This window comes from Trichosurus vulpecula, chromosome 2 (assembly GCF_011100635.1).
Source record: "Trichosurus vulpecula isolate mTriVul1 chromosome 2, mTriVul1.pri, whole genome shotgun sequence".
NCBI classification, from domain to species: domain Eukaryota; kingdom Metazoa; phylum Chordata; class Mammalia; order Diprotodontia; family Phalangeridae; genus Trichosurus; species Trichosurus vulpecula.
Genome location: NC_050574.1, coordinates 122,588,263 through 122,611,831, shown reverse-complemented (window position 1 = coordinate 122,611,831; position 23,569 = coordinate 122,588,263). Strand labels below are relative to the sequence as shown.

The following is a 23,569-nucleotide window of genomic DNA, read 5'->3' as shown; positions in this document are numbered from 1 at the left end:
GCTGGGCCAGAGTATTACAGACGCAGTTTGGGGCCATCGCCTCCCTTTCCGCTGGCCCTCAGCTCCTCCCTCACCCCTGCGCTCCCAAAACTTTTCAGCCGCACCTGACTCGGCAGCGTCTCCTCCTCCTAACAAGCTCCCGGGAAGGAGACGCGCAGTGGTTCAGTCGCTTTTTTCCCCTCCGCGGCCGGAGCCGGGGCCCGGGCCGGGACCGGGCTTGCTTGTCGGCGGCGCCATTCCCTTCCTCTCCCCTTAGCAACCAGGACGCCACGGGGCTCAGTCACCAGCAACCGAAGGCCCGGACTGAGCGAGACTACAAATCCCAAGATGCCCCGCGGCCCGCTTCCGCCGACGACTCCTTGCTGTCAATAGAACTACGGATCCCGTCGGCCCCCGCGCGGGGCGTCGGCGTCAGCCAATGGGCTGGAGACAAGTAGGAGAGGAGGGAGAGAGAGACAAGATGGCTGCGGCGACCGCTGCTGGGGCTACTCCGCTTCCCGCGGCGGCGGCTGCGACCGGGACATCGGCCCCGCCGCCTCAGCCCACGGGGCGAGTCGGCAGCAACAAGAGCGGGTTGCTGGAGAAGGTGAGGAGCCTGGCCTGCAGGCCGAGCCTGGTGTGATAGCTTGAGCCGGGACCTCTGACCTCGCTTCTTCCGCCCAGTCCCTGCCTTTCCTCCCTGTCCTCCTCCTCTCCTGGGGGCCTGAGTCCTTGGCCTCTCCCACCCACCTCACCGCCTGACTCTGACCTCAGACCCTGCACTCTCTCTCTGCACCGCCCCCAACCCCCGCTGCCCTACCCCAGTCTCCTCTTCCTGACTGCTCTCTGTCTTCTCTCTCGCACCCCATCTCCTGTCCCCTCCCCCCTCTGTAGTCCGTTTTCCTCCTCCAGCCCCTTCTCTCTGCACCCGGTCTGCTCTCTCCCCATCTCCTCCTCCTGCCCCTTTCTCTCTGCACCCTATCTACTTCTGCCTCCTCTCCGCTCTAGACCCCATCTCCTCCTGCCCCCTCTCCCTCTGTCCCCAGTCTCTTCCTCTTGCCCCTTTCTCTGCATTCCATCTCCACCCCTGCCTTTTTCTACACCTCATCTCCTCTGCCCCTGTCGTTCTGTCTCCTCTTTCCCACTCCAGCCTTGTTTCCTCCTGTCTCTTCTCCCCCACTCATTCCTCCTCCTGTCTCCTTTCTTCCCATCCTCCTCTCCTCCTGCCTCCTATCTTCCATCCCCCCACTTCATCTCCTTTTCCTCCCCATCTAGACTCTAGCTCCTCTCTTTCTCACCTATCCTGTCTACTCTTTCTGCTTTCTCATCCGCACATCCCATCTCCTGCTCCACCTTCTTTTTTCATCCATACCCCATTTTCCCCTACATCATCTCTGCTTCCTCCCTTCCACTCCTGCCCCATCTCCTCCTGTCTCTCTCCCCCTTAACCCATTTCCTTCCCCAGCCGTCTTCAGCCCTCTCCATCTCACTTGCTCTTCTTGGCCCCTCCCTTTCTCCTCTCCCCCGGCTGCCTCCTCTTTCCCATCCCATGTTGTTCTCTTTACTTTCCCCTTCAAATCCTCACTCTGCTTCTTCCTCATTCATTTCTCTACTGTTCCCCTTTCAGGGTTCCTTTCTCTTCACCTGAGTCCATCCTGTCCGTTGTGGAGCCATAACATGGTTTTGTGCTCAGAATGCCTCCTTGAAGCTTTCCTTCTGGTGGGGGGATTAACCCAGAACTTGGCCAGTGACTTTTGAGTTTAGGCCATTTCAGTGTTTTTGCTCATCAAGACTGCTTTTGCAGTCTATGTGATGATCTGGATTGAATGTCATAAGAGTAAGTTACAGGAATGGACCCTTGTGTCTAGCCAGTGGCTTTAGGGGCTCTCTGAAGGAAAAAAGAAGAAGAAACCCAACATGATTCAAGTCCCTGAAGGAGATGTTAGCAACTTCAGTTATAGTGGACATTAAACAGAGTGCAGTTACTTCCCTATAGGATCTAATAAAGGTCTTAGGAAATATAGTAGGAGAAAAGCAGACTGTTTGGTGAATGAACAACCATTGGAAGAAACCTTTTGTGTGAAGCTGGGCATGGGTGGTCTGAAGCTTGTAATACCTGAGACTACCCAAAGCTAGTAACAACCCTTAAGATCTTGAGGTTTATTGTTCTTTATTGAATTAAAGAATCTCTCTGCCACATGCCTGACAGCCTTTAGCAAAGAGACTATTACATAGTAACTGTTCCCCAACATGCATCCTGTCTTTCAGTCAGACTGGTTTCCTCATTATTAATCATCAATCATTTATTAAGCACTCTAGGCACTAGAGATGTAAAGACAAGAGATAAAGGCTTTGCCGTCCAGGAGCCCACATTCTACAAAGGGAAACAAACGAGTACATGTGTAAGCATGTGCAACGTAAATACAAGACACTTTGTGTAGGGGCATGTACTAGCAGTTCGAGGGGTGGGAGATGGTCATTAAAGGCCTCACGTCATAGTTGAGACTTGAAGGAAATAAAACATTGAAAGAGGTAAGGAAGGAGTGCATCCTAGGTCTAAAGGACAGCCAGAGCAAAGTCACAGAGATGAGTGACAGAGTGTTATGTATGAAGAAGAGTAAGAAGGCAAGTATAGTAGGGTCAGAGAGTGTGTGAATGGAGTAGTGGGCAACACATTTGGCAAGGTTAATTGGGGCCAGGTTATGAAGGACTTTGGAGAACCAACAGGAACTTATTTTTGATCTTAGAAATCATAGGGAACTGTTGAAGTTTTTAAGTAGGAGAGTGCCATGGTCATACCTGCACTCTAGGGAAAATCACTTCAGCAGCTGTGTGGAATATAGAGTGGAGTGGGGAAAAGCCTGAGTCAAGGAGATGAGTTAAGATAGAAGGCAGGTACAGTCCAGCCATGACGTGATCAGGGCCTGAACTAGGGTGGTGGTAGTGAGTAGAAAGAAGAGGACAGATGTGAGAGATGTTGGGAAGATAGAAATAGCAAGGTGTAGAAACTGGATATGTGGGGTGAGGGAAAGAGAGGAGTTGCAGATTGTAGTGTAACCCTGAGTGACTGGAGTTACATTGGTGCTCCCCAAAGTAATGTCCACAGCTCCACAGTGGGATGAATGAAGAGAATGATAATGAGTTCTCTTGTGGACATGTAGATTTTGAAATTCTTACAGGACATCTTGTTGGAAATGTCCAATAGGCACTTGATGGTATAGGCCTGAAGCTCAGGAGAGAAACTGAGGCAGGATATCTAGATTTGTGAGTCATCTACATAGAGATAATAATTGAACCTTTCAAAACTGATGAGTTTACAAAGAAAGAGTCTGTAGAGAGAGAATAGAAAATCCAGGATAGAACCTTGGGGTACATTACAGTTAAGAAGTTAAGAGACTGAAGAGTAGTCATACAGGAGGAGAACTAGGAAAGAGCAGTGTCATAAAAACCTCAAAAAGACAATATTCAGAGTATATCTAATACTAGTTTCCTACTGTTAAGAGGAAATTAAAATAGAGGATCTTTTTTATGCACACACGCAACTAGAGAGCTAGGAGAGTACAGGATCGATATTTCACATATATGTGTATATACATACATGAACATATGTGGTTAGAATACATCTTCATGGAGATATTTTAAAAAATAATAGAATGTTTAAGGGAGAATGTCCTTTAAGGAAGAGTTCAAAGTGAGTTGGCCTGACTAAAGGTTTCCAAGTGGAATAACCAGTTATGGGGCATGTTGAAGGAATTGCCTTGGATGGGATTGGGCTAGATGACCTCTTGAGTTCCTTTTCATCTTTGTAATTCTGTGACTGAGGAGCCTGGGGTTTAGAGTAAAAAACATTCTAGGTTTTTAGAGCTATTCTAGTCCAATCCCCTCCTTTTACAAGTGAGGAAACTGAGGCTCAGGAAGGTTAAGTGACTTAGTCATGGTTATATGAAGAATAAGTAGAGGTGGGATTGGAGCTTTGGCCTCAGACTCCAAATCCTCTTGCATGACTCCACAAGAATGACTAGGTTCTAGACCCAGCTCTGTCATCACTAACTTGGTGTTTGGTCATTGATGAATGACTTTCTGTCTTTAGGCTTCAGTTTATTTATCAAAAAAAAATAAGGATGCTGGAGAAATTAATCCCTAAAGCCAATCCAGTGCTAACATTCTTTGGTTCTCTCAGTGAGGGAAGGCTTCACAGGGATTTTTGCTGCATCTTGGAGAAAGGATAAGACTTAGATGGTAGAGGAAGATTCCCAAGTAATAATGCACATGATGTTGCCAAGGGACATTGTGTTGTCTACATACATTAAGGGTAACTGATAGAACAGAGTATTTTGACTTTGTTAAGGACAGGCTATTCCCTCCCTGTAACTTTCCCAGCCAGGTTTCCAGTCTTGGATTACCTTTTTGCTGCTCTCTCTCAAAGTTGGCAGTAGAGTTAAATCTGGAATCATAAAAATCATGGCATTGTAGCATTGGAAAGGGACCTTAGAGATTATTAGGGCCTGACACTTTATTTTACAGATCAGTAAACTGAGTCCCAAGAAAATTGAAGTCATTGACTCTTAAAAGAACTTCAGAGATGAGACAGATGGGTGGTGCAGTAGATATAGTGCAGGGAGTCAGGAAGACCTGTATGTAAGGCCTGCCTCAGACATCAACAGGCAAGTCACTTAAGCTCTCAGGCTCAATTACCTCACTTGTGAAATGGGGCTAATGATAACACCTACTTCCCAGGGTTGTTGTGATGGTCAAATGAAATAATATGTGTAAAGTGCTTTGCAAGCCTTGAAGTATTATATAAATGTTAGCTATTATAATTTTTGAAGAATTAGCCATGGTATAGTAGATAGAGTGCTGGACTTGGCATCATGAAGACCCGGCTTCAGATTCCACCACCTATAAGGTAGCAAAGCATTATCCCGTGAATTTTCATATAACTTAGCAAGACTGAAATTAGTCAAGCAGTAAGTTAATATTGATGGTTTCCAGGGATTCACGGAAGACTGCTATTTCCCTTCTACATATGGAAAGTAAGATTGGCTTATTCTTCTGTAGAGACAATATTAGTGCTAGGATCAGCAGTGATTTTATAAGCAAAAGAGCTTGGTGTACCCTTGTGCTAAAAAAAAAAATGCTGTTATCTCAAAGATGTTACCATTCACTTTATGATTATTCTAATCTATAACCAACTTTCAAGATTAAAACAAAACAAAACCCTGCCAATTCACCACCAATAGAACACTTTAGTTGATACCTACAACTTTATTCTTAGACTCTTTTATTTATGTCAGCAGTTTCTCCTAATTTTAATTTTCTTTTGTACATCAAGAATTAAAAATTTCCACCTATTTTTTCAAATTTACTTATTCTTTAGCAGTTAACCAAATTAAATGAGAATGCTGAATGTTTCCTAAACTTAAAAAATCCTTAATTCCTCGTTCATTGTATTTGGGGGTTTTCAGTTTTCTCATAGAGAAAAAAAATTAATTGAGCCATAACTCAACCTTATATACTGTCCACCTGCTGCCTCTACAGTAGTTTTGGATAGTAAAATTTGGTGTTTGTCGTCTTAGTTTCTATTGCGTATAGAGGGAGAGATCATCAAGAAAATATATAGCCATTAGGTGGTAATTCTTGAAGTCTTTGTTTTCCCCTCAAGGTTCAATTATTATCTTTCATCTACTCCTTAATCCATTTCAATATCTGATCTAAATTACTTCTGGTTTTCTGGTATACTGCTGGGCAGCCAGTGTACTATTTCATGTAGGAGGCCATGGCTTCTTCATAAGGAATTTGGAAAATTTCACACCGAATATTGTCCTGCAGTTTCTTTACATTATGTCCCCTGTTTTCAAGTCTTGTATATAATATGGAATTATCTGTTTGAAGCACAAAAACAGTATGAAACCATTGTTTGGAGAAGAATTCACAGCCATGGTAGTCAACCCAGCCTTTCATTTTATTTTCTAACTCATCGGCTACTCTTTGATCCAAAATGGGACATTCGTATTCTTCATCAAAACCATCATATTGTGCTAACTCATCCACACTAATGTATGTCAGTTCTGTTCTTGATGCAAGTTCTTTTCCTAACTTGGTCTTTCCAGCCCCTGGTGTACTTGTGAGCAGGGTGTTTGGCCCACCTCTGCCCTAGCCTGCAAACTCTCATCAGCAGCAGGCTGAGGGGGAGAGCTCAATAAACATATAAGTGCATACGATGTGCCAGGCTACAAAAAGAGCCAAAAGACAGTCCCTGTCCTCAAGGGGCTCACAGTCAACAAGCAAGCAAATATTTACAAGCAAGATAAATAGGAAATAATGAAAAGAGGGAAGGCACTGGAATTAAGGGGGTTTAGGAACAGCTTCCTGTAGAAGGTAGGATTATAGTTGGGACTTTAAGGAAGCCAGGGATGGCATTAGGCTGAGATAAAGAGAGAGCATTCTGAGCATCTGGGACAGCCAGGGGAAATGCCTCGGGCCTGGGGATGGAGTGTCTTGCTTGTGGAATAGCAAATGAGGCCATTGTCACTGGATTGAAGGGAGACCATCTCCAGTTTTGATCTGTATCTTGCCACTGGACCCAGATGGCTCCAGAGGAGAAAGTGAGACTGGGGACCTTTGCACAGCCCTCCTTCTCTTAAATCCAATTCACTTGCAAGTCATGGCATCATCTTCCTGAAGTCATGGTCCTCTTTGAGAACAAAGGACAAAACAGCACCTGGATTGAAGAGTATATGGCAGGGAGTAAGGTGTAAGAAAACTGGGAAGGTAGGAAAAGGCTAGGTTATGAAGGGCCTCGACTGTCAAACAGGATTTTGTATTTGATCCTGGAGATGATAGGGAGCCATTGGAATTTATTGAATTAGCTGGTGAAAAGACCTGTGCTTTAGTGGCTGACTGGAAAGTGGGTTGGAGTGGGGGAACTCTTGAGGCAGGCAGGCCCATCAGCAGGCTACTGAAACAGTCCAGGCACGAGGGCCTGTACCAGGTGCTGGCAGTGTCAGAAGAGAAACATATTGAGGGAGATGGTACAAAGGTGAAATTGACAGGTCTTTACAACAGATTGGATATGCGTGAGAGAGAATAAGGATTGAGGATGATGCCTATGTTGTGAGTCCACAAGACTGAGAGGATGGTGTTCCTTTCACAGTAATAGAGAAGTTTGCAGGCTGAGGAAAGATTTAGAGGGAAAGATAATGAGTTTTGTTTTAGACCAGGGGTGGGGAACCTGTGGCCTCGAGGCCACATATGACCTTCTAGGTCCCTGGGTGCGGCCTTTTATTAAGGAGATTTATTCTGTGAAGTTGGAGTCAGTGAAAGGGCTGCACTCCTGTTTGAGATATCTGAAGGCTTTTGGATTAGAGGTCAGCAGAGAGGTTGGGCTGGATGGGTAGATTTGAGAAAACATCAGCATAGAGATGGATGGTAATTATCCCTGGCAGTTGATGAGATCACCTAGTGAAGTACTATCAAGGTAGATAAGAAGGGTTCCTCAAGAGGTGGGTAGATAGATTTCAGAGGGTCCATGAACTTGGATGGAAAATCACATCTTTATTTTTTGCTAACTTGTGGTTTTCTTTGTAATTCCATGTATTTTATGCATTTAAAAATGTTAAGGGATCCGGAAGTTTCGCAAGACTGTCAAAGGGGACCAGAGGATCTCTTAGGGGCCTTTTCAGCTCTTACGTCCTATATTATTGTAGCACAGTTTAATCCTCCTCTGAAACTTCCTTGTAGTATGGAGGTAACTTTTGGCTCGTTGAATATTGTGCCAGTGAAAATAGGCTGTGACAGGTCTTGCCCAGCTTGCAAGGTTTTGAGTATTGGTCTGTTAGTGGACTTTGTGTCAAGTATCTGAGGTCTGGCTCAACCGTGGAGACACCAGTGGGTTGGCTACTGGGTTGGATTTTTCTGGTCACACCAACTTATGGAACTGGCTACTAAGGTGTGACAGGGCCTTTGGTATATCTAAGGAAATAGGACGCATTCAGATATCATAGATGCTTAAAGTATTTTTAGTTGACAGAGGATATTGCAAGGGATACAGATTTGCTTCCAGTTGTCTTTTTGCAGATGTGACTTTCTGTTATGGTGGGGGTCAGGGTGTTTGTTGGAAATGTGCAGGTAGTGGGGATTTTGCTGTTTGGAGGTATTTGAAAAATAGGTAGTTTAGGAAAAATCATTCTTGAAGGACCAGTTTTGCATTTCCTGTCAAGTCTTTGGATGGAATTTGGATGTCTTGTAAATGTAGATGTACTTCCTATTTTGGGTTGAGGTTGGAGTACATTTAAAGATTCCATTTCTCCAGAGAATTGTCAGGCCCTTGGATTCTAGGCTGAGTTTCATTGCTAATTCCCTATGTGTTTTAAGCAAGTTACTTTGTTTCTCTGAGCCTCAGTTTCCTCCTGTTGGTTATGGGCACTGGACTGCAGAATCTCAGAGTTGAAAGTGACCTAATTTGGTCATCCTGTCTAAACATACACTTGATCAAGAAGTTCCTCTCCAAACTCCTATGGTGGGTCATGTGGCCTCTGGAAGCCTTCTGGTGGGGGAACCTATGTCACCTCTATGAACAGCCCATTTTACTTTTGAGCAGCTAATCGTTAGGAAAATTTCCCTTATACTTAGTTGAAATATGCCTCTCATTTCTACCCATTGCTTGTAACTCTCCCTTTTGGGAGCGAGCAGAACAAGTATAATTCCTCTTCCAAGTGATTTCAGATACTTGAGGCTAATTATCATTTGTCTCTTAGGCTTTCTCTTCTCCTGGCTAAACATCTGTTCTTTCAGTCAGTCTGGGCTCTAGTGTCCTCCCTAAAATACGGCCAAATGGCAAGAGTATTCCAAGCAGGAGTACTGACTAAAGCCGCTAGGTGGTACCATAGTGCCAGAGCACTGGGTTTGACATCAGGGAGACCCAAGGTTCAAATTTGGCCTCAGATACTTACTGGCCATGTGTCCCTGGGCAAGTTACTTCACCTGTGTCTGCCTTTGTTTCCTCTAATCTATAAAATGGGTGATAGCACCTGTATCCCAGGATTATTGTGAAGGTAAAATGAGATATTTGTCTGGGGCTTTGCAGATCTCAAAGTACCATATAAATGCTGACTCTTATTACTACTCTTACCTATGGACACGATGCCTCTCTGAACTCTAAGTAAGATCACAGCTTTTTTGGTTGCCAAGTCATATTTGATACATAGTTAGCTTGTAGTCCATTAAAACTCCCATATCTTTTTCCCATAAACTTTTGCTTAACTATCTCCTCCCTCTAACCCCTTCACTTGCAGAGTTGAATTCCTAGTATAGAACTTCACATATATTATTAAATTTAATTGTCTTATATTCATCTCATCTTTCAAGGTTATTGAGATCTTTTTGGATCCTGACTCTGTCTTACTTTGGGTTAGGCTATCTCTTTCATTTGCACATTTGATAAACATGTCTTGTGTCTTCCTCCAACTTTTACCTCTGAATTATATTAAGTATAAATCTAGGGCTCTCCACTGGAGACCCTCCTAAAAGTCAACTTTAGTGATTCTTCCTTGGTCTTGTATTTCAGCTGGTTCTTAATTCACCTAACTGTATTATTGTCTAGTTCATATTTTTCCGTCTTGACCCCAGGGAGACCATGAAAGACTTCATCAGATGCTTTGCTGGAATCCATATATGCTGTGTCTGTAGCCTTCCTCCAGTCTATTTTACTGCTTTGGTAACTTTGTCAGAGGAGAAATGGGGTATTCTAAATGATCTCTAAGGTCTCTTCCAATTCCGATGTTCTCAGTGCCAGGAGTTATTTGACTTTGTCTCCCACGCTGTTCCAGTACTTCATTCTCATTCTGTTGTTCATCCCAATGCTGCATTTTCTAGCCATTTACTGTTATTAAACATAATGGCATTTAAGTATTGAAGCAAACTAACTGGAGAAGTGTAATTGCTGAAAGGAATCAGTATAGTGTTACATATTTATATATATATTTCAAAACAGACTTCAGCAGTTAAAATACTTATCAAGTGACTACTATGTGTAAGACATTGTGCTAACCTTGAGGGACCTAAAGACAAAAACTTGTTGCTTCCAAGCAGCTTCTCTTCTACCGGAGAGAGAGAGACAACATGAAAATGGGTAAGGATATATAAGGTGGATCAAAGAAGGAGAGAGCAGTGATGGTGGAGAGATCAGGAAGGATCTCAGATAGGAGATGGCACCTGAGCTGAGCCTTGAAAGATTCTCAGAAGCAAGTTTAGAGAGTGACTACATTCCTGTCTGGGAGATGGCACAGAGTTGGGATATGGACTGTAAAGTTTGGGGAATGTATTGGCTGAAACGTAGAGTCACTTGCCCAGGCTATGTGACCATAGCCAGCTAGAAGGGAAGTAATATGAGCTAAGCTTGGGAAAGGAGGTAGAGCCAGACTGCAAAGGTTTGCAGTGCCAGGTTAAAGAGTTTCATTTTATCCTAGAAGCATTAGGGAGCCACTAAAGATTGTTGAAGAGGAGAGTGACATGATCACACCTGTCTTTTAAGATTATTTTGGAAAAGGGGATATCGGAGAGGGGAGAGGTCATAACCTAATTTTGGGACTAAATTGTGTTGGTAGCCTTGAGAGTAGAGAAGAACTGCCAGAGAAGTGGAGGTAGAATCAGCAAGTCTTGGATATGAGCGACAAAGGGGAGAAAATTCTCAGGAGTGACTGAGGTGGTTAATCTCAATGACCAGAAGGAGGCCAGTGCTCCTAACAGAAGGAGGGGAATTTGGAGGAGCGCCAGGTGGGCAGTGGTTGGCAGAGATTACCAATTTCATTTTGGAACTGAGGGATGCTCAGTTAAAGACGCAGGTGCTTGATGATGCAGGATGGGGTGTTTAGGAGGGAGATTGAGCCTGGTTATATATAGATTCAGGAGTCATCTGTACAGAGATGATAGTGGAAACCATGGGTCCTGAGGAGCCTACCAAAATAAACAATATAGAGAGACAAGGGGTCCCTGGATAGAGGTATGAGAGAGACTTGGTCTGCAGTTGCACAAAAGAGACTGAACAGGAATGACCAGTTAGGTAGGACAACCAGGCTTCTGTGACAGTCCTCGTTGTCACAGAAGCCAAGAGAGAAGAGACCAATATGGTCAGCAGGGCCACAGGCTGAAGGTACTTCAAATAGGTTGAGAATTAAGACCAGTGGGCTTAGCAGTTAAGATCAGTGATAACCTTGGAGAGAGCAATTTTAGTAGAATGGAGTTGGAAACAGGTGAGAGGTCAGGAAGTAGAAGCAGTGAACAGAAGTGAACGATGTCTTGGCCTCACCGTTTTGGTGGAGTGTAAAGAGCAGTGGCTCTGGGGTCAGGAAGCTTACCTTACATGGCCATAGGTTAGTCATGTTACCTCTTTGAGCTTCAGTTTTCTCAGCTGTGAAATGAGGATAATAGGACTTGCACTTTCTACCTCTGGGTTGTTGGGAGGAAAAGCTATAAGGTTCCAGAGAAGAGTGCTTTTAATATTATTATAGTCAGACTCTTTTCTGAGACCGAGCAGAATAAATTGCGTCCCTCTTCCAAATGACAGTTTCTTAAAGACAGTTCCATCTTTACTTCTCTAGGCTAAAAGTTCCAGTTCTGAAACTTTATGAATTAATTTGGCTTTTGACTCCAAATTAGCATCTGTTCAAAGCATTGTTTCTCGAACTCATTGGTCACATAACACTTTGGGGCATGAAATATGTTGATAGATCCCATAAAGGTAGGTATAGAGTTACCCTACTGGAGGAAGGATGGCCAGGGAGTTACGGCTGTTTTCATACTGAAAAAGTGCTGCATGTAATCAATATATTTTTATCATATACAATTTCATATTTGATTTTCAAGAGGGAATATGCCATTAGCATAGGCATATTTCTCGGGTAGAACATCACTGATTACAATTTGGAAATACTGGACTGTAGAAAACAAGATGATATCTTTGAAAGGTGATCCCTAAGAATTTTTTAATTTTGATTGGGTAGAATAGAAATTAGTGCACATAACTTTAGAAAAGGCTGAAATGCTTATTGAAGTACTTATATGGAGTCAATTTACTGGCTATATGTCCCTGAGTATGTTCTCTAACTTCTGTCGACCTTAATTTCCTTTATCTGTAAAGTGGGGATAATAAAAGTACCTGCTTTAGTGTGCATTTATGAGTGTCAGAAGAGATAAAATATGTTAAAATGCTTTTCAGACCTTAGAAATGCTACGTAAATGTTAGCTGTTGTTATTGCCCATTTTATTAGTACATACCAGGAAGGAGGTAGGTGACTTTGTAGAGTTCAGGGCCTGTAGTCAAGACCTGAGTTCAAATCCAGCCCCTGAAACATAGTAGTTGTATGACCCTGGGCAAGCCACTTAATCTGTGTTTGCCTTGATCTACTGGAGGAGGAAATGGCAAATCACTTCATTAACTTTTCCAAGAAAACTCTACAGACACTATGGTCCGTGGGTTCAGGAAGCATTGGATACGACTGAACAACAAGGTTACTTTAAAATTTTTTCAAAGGCAGCAATCTCAATAAACTCCATGGAAGTAAGAAAAAAAATAAAGAGGAGAGAAGTAGCATAAATATTTTGTATAAGACTATATATTTATCTATAGTAGTGACCTGGTATTATTTATCTATTCAGTCTTTCACTGGCTACTTTATTTACAATCAGAAATCATCATATTATTCCTCAGTTCTCTTATCACTTTTATAATTTATAAAACTTTCCCTATAAGCATATTATGCTTCCTTGTACCTACTTCATATTCTAGACAAACTGGCCTGCTAGCTGTTCCTCATTCCTGAAAAGCCCTCCGTACTGACTCCTATCTGAGAAAGCTTTTTATGGCACAGCTCAGCTGCCATCTCCTTCATGAAGCCTTTCTTGGTGCTCCCCATTGCTAGGTCCTCTCCCTCTTCAGATTACTTTGATTTATAAAGATTTGGCCACATGCTGTATCGTTCTGGTAAAATTGCGAACTCCTTGAAGGCAGAGACTTTTTGTATTTGTATCCCAGCATCTAGCAGATAAGGAAAACTGATCTAATAGAATTATCCCGAAATAGAATGGTTTGCCCCAGGAGGTCCCGGATTTCCCTTCTTTGAAAGGCTTTCCATCTGACGCTGGATTATCAGTTATTAGGCATATTTGTAGCTGAGATCCTACTTCTTATTTTGGAGGGGGGTGATCCTACTTCTGAGGTAGAATGTGGGTGAGAGGAGTGTGGCTAATGTGGGAATTTTAACTATATGTATTTGTAATGGCTCATGTTTTTCTTGCTTTCCCAGTGTTTGAATCTCATCAAATATTGAGATTCTGTGATTTTATTTCTAGCTCTCACACAGGATGTAATTTTGTCCCTGAACCTCAATTTCTTCTTCTGTAAAATGAAGATAATAAACTTTGCCTTCTGCCTCCTGGAAATTTTAGGAAAATTCTTTGGTAACCTTAAGGCTTAATTAAAATGTGAGGAATTGTTATTTGAAGTACTCTTTTATCTAAGTACTTAGATAAAAGTACCCTTATAATGATCAAAAAGCTAAATACTATTATACATTCCTTTCTACCACTCCCACTCCCATCCTATCCTATCCCCCCCACCAAAGCCAAACAACATATTCCAAAATTCAGTTAATTTTGTATTCACTGCTTGTTTTGTTTATCTGTGCCTTGATACTCTTCATTATTTACCTAACATTTAGTGCTTATTGGTAAAAATAGAACACTGGCACAAATAATTGCAGTACAGATGGCATGGAAAGCAAAGTATGCTATAGGTGTGTAAATTGCTATAGTTGGGAATCTTTTTAGATTCCCTTATTTTATAAATAAGGAATCTTGGGAACCAGAGAAGGGAAATGACCTCTCCAGGGGCACATTGGTAATGAGAGGCAGAACCAGGATGTGAACCCAGCGCTTTCTTCTGTGAATTCATATGAAGGACTGATGTCTTCTGGTCAGGGAGGATTCCTGAATGAAAGAGATGGTGTTGGAGATAAAATGTCAGTGAGGAGAGGTGAGGGCAAGGGATGGTTTTAGGGAATAAAGGCACAAAGCATGGTGTACATTCGGGCAGTGATGAATATCCTGGTTTGGTGAGATTGTTACTCAAGAGTGGCTTCCTATGCTCCAAAAGACAGCATACAAAGTGATCCCTTTAAAACTGTCTCACAGCCCATATGTACCATTATATGTTTAGCAGCTCTTTTTGTGGTGGCAAAGAGTTGGAAACTGGAGGGAAAGGAAGTACCCATTAACTGGAGACTGGCTGAGCAAGTCAAGGTATATGAATGAAATTGACTACTATAAGAAATAATGGAGGGAATGGCTTCAGCAAATTCTGGAAAGGATGGTATGAACTGCTGTAGAGTAAAATGAGCAGTAACTGGAGAAATATTTATACAATAACAATAGGAAGACAAACAATTTCGAAACACTTCTGAACTCTGATTAACACAATGACCAACCATATTTCCAGAAGACTCATGATAAAAAATTCTATCCACGTCCTTACTGAGAGCTGATGCAGATTGAAGTTTGGGGAAGTAGGGGTGGGGTGGGGTGGGGTGGTGGCTACTGTGGGGACATGTTTTACTTAGCTATACATATTTGTAATGTCTTTTGTTTTTTTGCTTTCTCAATGGGAGGGAGAGAGGACAGGGAGAGAATTCTCAACTGAAAATAAAATAATATTGAATTTTTAAAAATAAAATTGGTTCATGTTGTATCACAGTATAGTGTTTGTATGTTGCAGGAAATAGCAAGTAAGCCTTGGAGAACATTGAGTCTTTATTCCCTCTACCAGAAGGAAGAGGAGATAGTGACTTTTCTGTTGGAAAATTTTCTGTTTTTCTACTTCATTTTTAAATGCTATATTCCCTAAAACTTCAGAGAGCATTAGTAGGCAAAGAGTAAATAAACATGTATATTTGTGGGTTTTCTAAATCGGGCCTTGTAGCATTTGGAGACATAGTTTAATTTCAGTTGGATACTGAGTCCTTTGATGTGAAACTTTTCAATTTGTGTTACAGTGGAAGATTGATGATAAACCTGTAAAAATTGACAAGTGGGATGGATCTGCGGTGAAAAATTCTTTGGATGATTCTGCCAAAAAGGTACTTGCTTCTTTGTAACATCATTGTAGCTTCCATTTTAAAATTAACAGCCTTCAAAATACCTGCTTGCTGACAACAAGTAATCCATCTTCAGTGGGTCTTTTTTGTGTGTATGTGTGTGTGTGTGTCTGGACTCAGATGACCAATGTTTTTGAAAGGTTGAAACTGGGCTGGAAAGGATCTTGGTTATTTGTCTTCACATAGTGGAGCTGCCACATTTGGTCTAAAAATGTTTCACTCCCATGGTTGTCATTCTAGTTCAGGCCTTTATAACTTAACCTGTACTATTGAAATAATCCAACTGGTCTATCTGCCTCCAGTTTTTCCCCCTCTTCAGTACCTTCTTGACATAGAGATGCCAAAATAATCTTCATAATACAACTTGTTTTTTTAGTGATATATTTTGATAACTATATTTAAATATAATTGGTTTCCTTTATAACCCTAGTATTTTATGCATTTAAAAACATGATTCTGAGGAGTCCATAGGCTTTACCAAACTGCCAGAAGGATCTATGATACAAAAAAGATTACAAATAAGCCTTTTTAGATTGGTATTTTATTACCCTTTGGCTACAGTCTCTCTTTCTAGCATTATTTCACACTATCCTCTTTTTTTTGTGGTATATTTTTAAAAATAAATTTATTTATTTTTAGTTTTCAATACTCACTTCCATAAGACTTTGAGTTCCAAATTTTCTCCCCATCTTCCCCTCCCCCTACTCCAAGATAGCCTGTAATCAGATAGAGGCTCTACGTATACATTCATATTAAACCTATTTTCACATTAGTTACATTGTTAAGAAGAATTAGAACCAGTGGGAAAAACCACGAGAAAGAAGAAACAAACAAAAAAAGAAAAAAAGACCCCATAGTTCTTTTTCTGGATGTGGATAGCATTTTCCGTCATGAGTCCTTTGGAGTTGTCTTGGATCATTGCATTGCTAAGAAGAGATAAGTCCATCAAAGTTAGTCATCTCACATTGTGACTGTCACTGTGTACAATGTTCTGGTTCTGCTCACTTCACTCAGCATTAGTTCATTCAAGTCTTTCCAGGTTTTTCTGAAGTCAGCCTGCTCATCATTTCTTATAGCACAGTAATATTCCATTACATTCATATACCACAACTTGTTCAGCCATTCCCCAACTGATGGGCATCCCCTCAATTTCCAATATTTTGCCACCACAAAAACAGCACACTGTCCCCTTTTCATATTCGTTATGTTCCAGCCAGGAATAAGTAAGTTTTTCCTAGTTTTTATTTTGCTTCCTTCTTTCTCTGTGCATTCATGCAGGCTGTCCCTTATGGCTAAGAAATACTCCCTTGCTTCTATAGAAATTCCTTTTTTTCAAGGTCCCAGCTCAGATGTTGTCATTTTGCCTGGGTAGCCCCTAACTAAAAATAGTCTATCCCCCAAATTTTCCTAGAGCACTTTTCCTCTTCACATTCTACCCAGTATCATACACATTTATGTACATGTCCCATCCTTCTTTTAGATTGTAATCTCTCTAGAGAAAGGATTATATTGTTGTTCATGTTTCCAGTCTCATCACCAAGGCATGTAGAATTGAATCAGATTGCTTTGGCTTAGCAGCAGAATGTGTAGACTTTCTCTGAAGTTCTTAAGTAATAGATTAAACACTTCAAGTTGCCGTAGATGGTTTAGAGAAGGGGGTGGCAAACTGTCCTAAGCCACTGTCTGCTTTTGTAAGGCCCTTGAGCTAAGAAGTGTTCTTACATTTTAAAACATGATAAAATTTTATTTAAAAATGTGAAAACTGTTCTTAGCTCCCCGGGCCTTACAGAAGCAGGAAGCAGGTGTATTTGGCCCCATGGCCTGTAGTTTGCCAGCCTTTCGTGTAGAGTTTAATAATCCTGAAATAACTTGAATCAGGTGACTTTGGGAAGTCCTTGTCTTCATGATTTGATGATTCTGATTACTTCAAAAGATTTTTTACTTCAACATTGTACATTCTTTCCCCCAACATGATGTTGATTATGTAACAAAAAAGCATTTTACACACACACACCCACACCACAGAAGAAATATCCTTATTAACCTGATTCCTCCGTTTATTTTTGTGTTTGTTTTCTTATCAGGTACTTCTAGAAAAGTACAAGTACGTGGAGAATTTTGGTTTGATTGATGGCCGCCTCATCATCTGTACAATCTCCTGTTTCTTTGCCATTGTGGCTTTGGTCTGGGACTACCTGCACCCCTTTCCAGCGTCCAAGCCAGTCCTTGCCTTATGTGTCATATCATATCCTTCTAGTGTCTGCCTTTTTTTTCCCCTTCCACGATGTGTTGATTGATCCACTTCTCTGGGAGGAGGGGTCTGAATAACAGTTAAGCTGGAGAGAAGAAACAGGAAAGAGAGCTAAAGGAAATCAGATTGAGTAAGAAGCAGCTTACTTTTTGACTGATGAGATCTGGCTTCCAGTCCTGATTCTGTCACTAAGCAGTGAGACCTTAGGCAAATCACTTTCTCTCTTGTTGGCTCATCTGTAAAATGGAGGTAATAGTTCTGACACTATTTACTTCATAGGGTTGTTGTGAGGAACAACTTTAAGATTTACGAAATGCTTAGAAATTTGCACTTTGTCTCCAGAAATCTGGTTTCATGCCTGACCAAACTGGGTAATCTTAGGAAGGAGCCATAAGTTCTCCTTTGACAGATCAGCACCACAGGATCAGAGACTGCAAGCTGGAAGGGGCTTTAGAGATCTGTGAGTCCAACCCCTTCCATTTTGCTGGAAGGGATGTGGCTTCCCCAAGGTCACCTAATTAGTCACTGGCAGTACCGAAATGCAAGCCCTTGTCTTTTGGTTCCAAATCTAGGGCTCTTTCATTGATACAGATCCCTTAGCCAGTTCTTCTATGGCCTGGCTTCTAGTACCTTCACAGTCCTGGTCCCTCTCTTGCAGATACCTGCCTAGTCTGTGTCCCTCTGCATACTACCCCTTTTTGTAACCTAAGAAGCCAATGCAATAAATAAGGGTTTCAGAACAAGAAGACATAAACTGTCAGAGCACTGCTGTAGATTGTACAGAGAGAGTAAAGATTATTGAGTTCAACCTTATCTGATAGATTCAGAAATGGACCCAGAGAGATTGGTTGACTTGTTTGCAGTAACACAGCCATCTCTGAAGACAGAAAGTTTCAGGGGCCTCTTTAATTTCCATGTCTTTGTTTTGCCTTGTCATAGCTTTCTATTTCCTTAACATACCCTGAACCTATTTCATCATGATGGGGATCCTGACCATCTATACTTCATATAAGGAGAAAAGCATTTTCCTTGTAGCGCATAGAAAAGATCCATCTGGAATGGATCCTGATGATGTTTGGCAGCTCTCTTCCAGTCTTAAACGGTATGCTCATTTTATGATTCTTTATATGATAAAGAAGTGCATTTTCCTTCAAACGTTTTTACTGCCAACCATTTGCATTCTCTCTCTCTCTCTCCCCCTCTCCCTCTCTCCCTCCCTCCCCCCCTCCCCCTCCCCCCTTCCCCACTTCCCTCTCACCCTCCCGTTCTATTCACCTCCTCCCTCCCCCTTTCTTTCAAACTCACATTTATGTAGCCCTTTAAAGTTTGCAAAAAATTAATTTCCTCACAAGAACTCTGTGAGTTCAATAGCACATATTTTATTATCCCCATGTTATGAAAAATTTGTGAAAAACTGAGACTCAGATTCTCTCCATTGACAGCAAAGTGGTACAGTGATAGAGTGTGGGGCCTGGAGTTAGGAAGACCTGAGTTCAAATCCAGCCTCAGATATTTAACTAGTTATATGACCTTGGGCAAGTCACTTAACCTCTTTTCCCATTTCCTCATCTGTAAAGTGGAGGTGATAATAGCACCAACTTTCCAGGGTTGTTTTGAAGATCAAATGAGGTAACATTTGTGAAGTGCTTAGCACAGTGCCAGGCACATAATAGTCACTTAATAAACGTTTGTTTCCTTCCTTCTTTCTGAGAGGTTAGGTTTCACATAGTAAGCATCTGAGGAGAGATTTGAACCCTACTGACTAGCACCATCCCACTGTGTCACTCTTTCCAGTACTTTGCTACTACAAAGAGCGTTGCTTTGAATGTTTGGGTACGTACTGGGATTTCACACTGTCACTTTCTTGAAAGGCAGGCATTGCTGGGTTAAAGGGCAGCAGACATTTTAGTTACTTCCAGAATTCCAGATTGCTTTCCAGAATGTTTGAGTACTTCATGGTTCCATGGACAGAATAAAACCATATATCTGTCTCTTCCCACAGCTCCTCTAGGTCATCAGTGCCAGTTTGAATAAGAGATGAAACTTCAGAATGGTTTTAGTTTGTATATAGTATGTATATATGATATTACAGTATATTGTAGTATAGTAATTATAGTACATAACTTCTTTTTTGAAAAGTTCATATCTTTTGACTTCCATGCTATTCCTAGGTGTAACTTTCATCGTATACTATGTCTTTCTCTCCTACTTCTTCCCCCGCTGGTAGACTGTATCTTATTTGAGAGAGAAGTCTTTTTTTCCCCCACATTTTTAATCCTCCCCTCCCCCACCAGTGCCTAGCATAGAATTCTGTGCATAGTTTGTTGAATCAATATCAGCAGCAGACATTTGTTGAACGTCTACTACAGGTAGGGCTTCGTGCCAAGTACTGGGGACATCGAAGTGTAAAATACAGTGTGGGTGTTGATAAACTAGTTTGGAAACCAAGACATACCAACAGAAAGGTAGCTTACAACACAAGGCAGCTTTCCCAAGTGCCAAATGAATAATGGGTCAGACGTAGGTAGATTATAGGATCAAGAACTAGAAAGGATTTTAGAAATCATCTTGTCTAATCCCTTAAATTTATAGACAAGAAAAGTGAGGCCTAGAGAAAGAAATGGGATGAATGAACGAGAAAGCATTCATTAAAGACAGTGTGCCAGGCATTGTGCTAAGTACTGGGAATAAAAATACCAAAGAGACATAGTTGCTTCCCTTAAGAATCATGCACACAGAGGAGTGATGGCCAGGGAGGTTTTTTGGTTTGGGAATTCACAAGGATAGTGAGTGGAACCATAGGGCAGTCCATCAAAAATGTCTTTTCTGGAAGCATTAATGATAATGAGAATAGCTAGCTAGTATTTATCTAGTGCCTGCTATTTATCAGGTACTGTGCTAAGGGCTTTACAAATATTATCCCATTTGATTTTAACAGCAATCCTGGGAGGTAGGTGGTGTTGTTATTGTCATCTTACAGTTCAGGAAAACTGAGGCAAACAGGTTAAGTGACTTACTCAGGGTCACACATCTAGTGTAAGTGTCTGAAACCTAATTTAAACTGTAGTCTTCCTCACTCAAGGCCTACCACTCTATACACTGTGTGCCACTTAGTGATCAACGCTTTTGATTTAATTGTAATATCCATTGTTGGGGAGGTGTGAAAGAGTTGGATAAGGAAATGTTGTTTGTCCTTTGAAGAGGACCAGTGAATCATGGGGTGATATCTTGGCTCCAGTGCAAGTTGGATTTCAGTGAGGCAGAGTTGAATAAAATTGTCAGCCTCACTTTCTCTTTCTGAGTCATTGAAGTCCAGTGGCAGAACAAAAGTCAAGAAGACCAGCGATAGCCTGGGATGATGCAGTGCATGACCTTGGCATCTTCTGTGTCTGACCAGGCTCTTAAGGGCTCTACAGTGCCTGCTTCAGCTGCCTTCATGGACATTGGAACAGATTGTTCTCACCCACATGCCAAATACATAAAATACATGCCAAATCATAAAAGGAAGTTCAGAAAGGTCCACAGACACCTAGAGCAATTTTGTTATTTTCATGCTAATTTCATATATACTCTTTTAAAAACCTTTAACTGAAGTTCATAGTCATATACGATCCCCTTTTCTGTTTTTTTGTTGATTCGTCCATGTTTATTGATATTTAAGTTGATTTTTAAAAATTGAAAAGAAAAATCACCTGGAAGGACGGTGCTGACTTTAGTTTACTAACTTTGTGACCATAGAAAGTCACTTAATTGTACTTCCCCTCTATTAAATTCAGTAACTCAAATGTTTCTCATGTGGTATGGCTACTCCACAGTACCTGCCTTTGTTGATAAAGAAGTGCTTTGTGAACTGTTAAAAATCTATATAAATGTTAGTTGTGGTTCATTGTGATGTGCAGGACACAAGGTGTTGTCTGTAGTAGGTGCCATTCACTATTGATGAATATTTACCAAACTTGAATTCTGTATGTTGTGTCCTGGTACCCAGATTTGATGACAAGTACACCCTGAAGCTGACCTTCATTAGTGGGAAAACCAAGCAGCAGAGGGAAGCAGAGTTCACTAAATCCATTGCTAAGTTTTTCGACAACAGTGGGATGCTGGTCATGGAGGCCTATGAGCCTGAGATCTCCAAGCTTCACGACAGCCTTGCCACGGAGAGGAAAATGAAATAACCCTTCCAGGAGCAGCCTTTTTTCTTCTGGGATCACGCTGAAAACACACACACACACACACACACACACACACACACAACAAACAACAAAAACAAATGGAAACAACCACCCTACAAGCCAGAAACTAAAACAGAGTAAAATAAAAAATGTTTAAAATGCCTCATGTTTTGTCATGAAATCCTAGACCCTTCTGGATCAATAGGATTTTCTAAAGTGGAACCAGGAGCTGGGAGCTAGTGTTGAGCAAGTGAGCTCATGGTCAGACCCGGTCCGTATGGCTGCCTTGCTCTAACCTGTCATTATGGTTGCTCTCTGACCTTTGGGATTGATTGGATTGAAAGACTTGACTTACCAAGGACTTTTGGAAGGAATTTTTGCTTGAAGCTCTATAGATTTCCTCCTTTGTACCTGGCAGTGCTTATACCATGCAGCAGCTTTCTGCCATGCCTGCCGCTTTTGAATTTTTTAACCTGTTCCCCATAATGCTGACTGTTGTACCTGTCCATTATTATTATTATTATTTTTTTTATCCCAGGCCCTGCCTCCTTCAGGGATTCAGGAAAAAACCTTTGGGGTACAACAGTTTCCATTCACAGACCTACTTTTGAGTTTTGTATTTATTGGACTGAATGGGGGGGGTGACTTTAAAAAGTAGTAATACATAATACCCATCACTTTAATTTGTTGAAAACAGACCAGGGGAAAGAGAAATCCTCCTTCTGGATATCAGGTTTTATGCTCTTGACCAATCAGATCAGTCAATGGCATTTTTAGTTTGCTTTATATCCTCTATGGCTTCCCCCCACCCCTGTCCCCCAACTTTCCAGTTTCTTAATTTCTGTTCTGTGTCCCTTATTAACTGCCATTTTCTAAATGAATTTTTTTCAATAAAAGGAAAGAAGAGATGCAAACGTGGTGTTGTGTCTTAATGACAGAGAAAGATCAGCCTGTGTTGGTGTGGAGCTTTTGTTGAATTTTCCACTAACAGGTTTGAGTTGAAACTCCTAGGATTTAGACCAAGCAGGGACTTGGCCTTGGGGTAGGGAAAGAGGAACGAGCACTAGGTTTTAGTCACCAGCATCTGGATCCAGCTCCTGGCTTTGCCACTTTTCCTGGATGAGGTCTTTTATCAATCTGAGCTTGAGTTTTCTCATAAAAGAAAGGAGTTTGATAAAATTATTTCAAATGCAGTGTTTGAGCTGGAAGGAACCTTTCAGATCACCTCTGAGCCTGAGCTGCTTCTTTAAAATGAGCAAATTGGACTAGATAATTTGAGGACATTTGCAGCCCTAACAGCTTTAGACAAGCCATTTGTTGAATGTGGACATCTGTTGTGTCCACTAGGAGCCATACAGATATGCATACTACAGTCCCTATTCTCAGAAAACTCCCAGCCCAGTATAAGAGGCAACAAATGTGAATGATAATCCATAGGAGTACAGAGCTATGATGTCACAGGAGAGTGGAGGTGGAGGTTATCAGAGAAAGCCTCTTGGAGGAGATGGCATTTGAGTAGGCTGCGAGGGAATCAGAGGATTTCAATAGGCATGGTAGGTGTGGGAAACTGTAAGAAAAGTTGGGAGGGCAGAGCCCTGGATCTTTTCTGAGAGCAGCAAGTAATCCTGTTTGGCCAGTTGGTAGAACATGAAGGGAAAGATCAGGGAGAGAACGTAGGAAGAATAAGGAGGGCATTGAATGTGAGGCTTAGAGTTTGGTTCTGTAGGCCACAGGGAGTCAGTAAAGATTTTGGCAAGGGCTGAGGGGGCAGTGAGAAGTGGTGATGGGATCAGAGACTTAACCAAATCCTAACTATACGTCAAAATCAAGGGTTGTGGCAGGTCCCTCGAACCTGTAGGCTGACCTGAGCAGGCCTGTACTTTAAAGTAGGTCTAGCAACTTTGTCCAAGGCAATAACCTTCGTGGGTTGCCTCCAGGACATATCTGGCTTGCCTGGCGAGATGGGGCAACCAGGGATTGTGGCTAGTGTCCAGAAGGGAAGTGGAGGGGTCAGCTGAATT

At 41.7% G+C, this 23,569-nt stretch overlaps 1 protein-coding gene and 1 pseudogene across 1 annotated transcript; one reads left to right on the top strand and one right to left on the bottom strand.

The window, feature by feature from the left end:
• The first annotated feature begins 311 nt into the window (after window positions 1–311).
• SPCS2 (signal peptidase complex subunit 2) lies at window positions 312–22,462 on the top strand. Its single transcript, XM_036745821.1, has 5 exons — window positions 312–586; window positions 15,024–15,107; window positions 17,210–17,370; window positions 18,344–18,478; window positions 21,365–22,462. Exons 1-5 carry the CDS (start codon window positions 419–421, stop codon window positions 21,549–21,551), a joined length of 735 nt encoding a protein of 244 aa, XP_036601716.1. The 5' UTR covers window positions 312–418; the 3' UTR covers window positions 21,552–22,462.
• On the bottom strand, window positions 5,644–11,357 carry LOC118839868 (annotated as a pseudogene).
• Window positions 22,463–23,569: the final 1,107 nt, after the last annotated feature.

What these genes read in the sequence shown, in the direction of transcription:
- SPCS2 (XM_036745821.1), top strand. Translation starts at nt 419, where the DNA reads ATGGGCTGGAGACAAGTAGGAGAGGAGGGAGAGAGAGACAAGATGGCT. An exon ending in TGGATGATTCTGCCAAAAAG is followed by an intron (nt 15,108 to 17,209) that starts GTACTTGCTTCT and finishes TTTTCTTATCAG; the next exon opens with GTACTTCTAGAAAAGTACAA. An exon ending in CTCTCTTCCAGTCTTAAACG is followed by an intron (nt 18,479 to 21,364) that starts GTATGCTCATTT and finishes CCTGGTACCCAG; the next exon opens with ATTTGATGACAAGTACACCC.